This window comes from Buceros rhinoceros, unplaced genomic scaffold, assembly GCF_000710305.1.
Source record: "Buceros rhinoceros silvestris isolate BGI_N320 unplaced genomic scaffold, ASM71030v1 scaffold22616, whole genome shotgun sequence".
NCBI lineage: Eukaryota > Metazoa > Chordata > Aves > Bucerotiformes > Bucerotidae > Buceros > Buceros rhinoceros.
Window position 1 is genome coordinate 545 of NW_010418389.1, and position 1,208 is coordinate 1,752.

The 1,208-nt window shown below is 58.7% G+C and overlaps 1 protein-coding gene across 1 annotated transcript in view; it reads left to right on the top strand.

Moving 5' to 3' along the window:
• The window catches only part of USP39 (ubiquitin specific peptidase 39), a gene marked incomplete at its 5' end in the record, with an annotated part of 1,117 nt that extends 507 nt beyond the window's left edge, over positions 1 to 610 (top strand). The window contains 3 exons of the mRNA XM_010138535.1: positions 6 to 35; positions 117 to 184; positions 275 to 610. Of these exons, the coding sequence (XP_010136837.1) occupies positions 6 to 35; positions 117 to 184; positions 275 to 610 (434 nt within the window). The remainder of the gene's footprint in view (positions 1 to 5; positions 36 to 116; positions 185 to 274) is intronic.
• Between the last annotated feature and the right edge of the window lie 598 nt (positions 611 to 1,208).

The following is a 1,208-nucleotide window of genomic DNA, read 5'->3' on the forward strand; positions in this document are numbered from 1 at the left end:
CTCAGCCCTGGGCGGCACCAAGAAGAAGAAGAAGAGTGAGCAGAGGGCGACGAAGGCCCCTCGCCCCCTTGGGTGACTCCCGTCCCGCCCCCCCAACGTCTTCTCTGTCCCCGCAGCCATCGTCACCGACGTCTTCCAGGGCTCCATGCGCATCTTCACCAAGAAGCTGCCGCACCCAGACCTGGTGAGCGAGGACGGGGAGGGGGCAGAACGGGGGGTCCCTCCCCCTCCCGAGGAGGGTCCACGGACCCTCCCTGAGCCCCGTGTCCCGCAGCCGGCCGAGGAGAAGGCGCAGCTGCTGCAGAACGCCGAGTACCAGGAGATGATGGTGGAGTCCACCTTCATGTACCTGACGCTGGACCTGCCCACCGCCCCCCTCTACAAGGACGAGAAGGAGCAGCTCATCATCCCCCAGGTGCCCCTCTTCAGCATCCTGGCCAAGTTCAACGGCGCCACCGAGAAGGAGTACAAGACCTACAAGGAGAACTTCCTCAAGCGCTTCCAGCTCACCAAGCTGCCTCCCTACCTCATCTTCTGCATCAAGCGCTTCACCAAGAACAACTTCTTCGTGGAGAAGAACCCCACCATCGTCAACTTCCCCATCACGTGAGTGACACCTTGGGGGTTTGTAGACGTCTAGCAGGGGGTTGAAAGCGCCTGGGGGAGTTTGAGAGCATCTGTGAGGGCTTTGTGGATACTTAAGAAGGGTTTGTAAGCATTCGGGAAGGGTTTGTAGGCATCTAGGAGAACTTAAAGACATCTGGAGTAGGGTTGGAAGCATCCAGGAGGGGTTTGTGGGCACCTAGGAGGGGTTTGGAGGCATCTCAGGGGGGTTTGGAGGCATCTCAACAGGGTTTGGAGGCATCTACATGGGGCTTGAAGGCATCACGGTAGGGTTGGAAGCATCTAGGAGCAGTTTGTAGGCATCTAGGGGGGATTGGAACTATCGTAAGTGGGGCTTGAAAGCATCTGAGAGGGGCTTGTAGGCATCTAGGAGCAACCTGAAGGGTATCTGGAATAGGTTGTAAGCTTCTAGGAGGAGTTGGAAAGGATCTGGGGGGGCTTGGAACCGTCTAGGAAGGGCTTGGAACCATCTGGGGGGGTTTGGAACCACCTAGGAGGGGCTTGGAACCACCTTGGAGGGGTTTGGAACCATCTAGGAGGAGCTTGAAGGCATCTGGGGGGTCTGTGGGCCTGGGGTGGTGCGG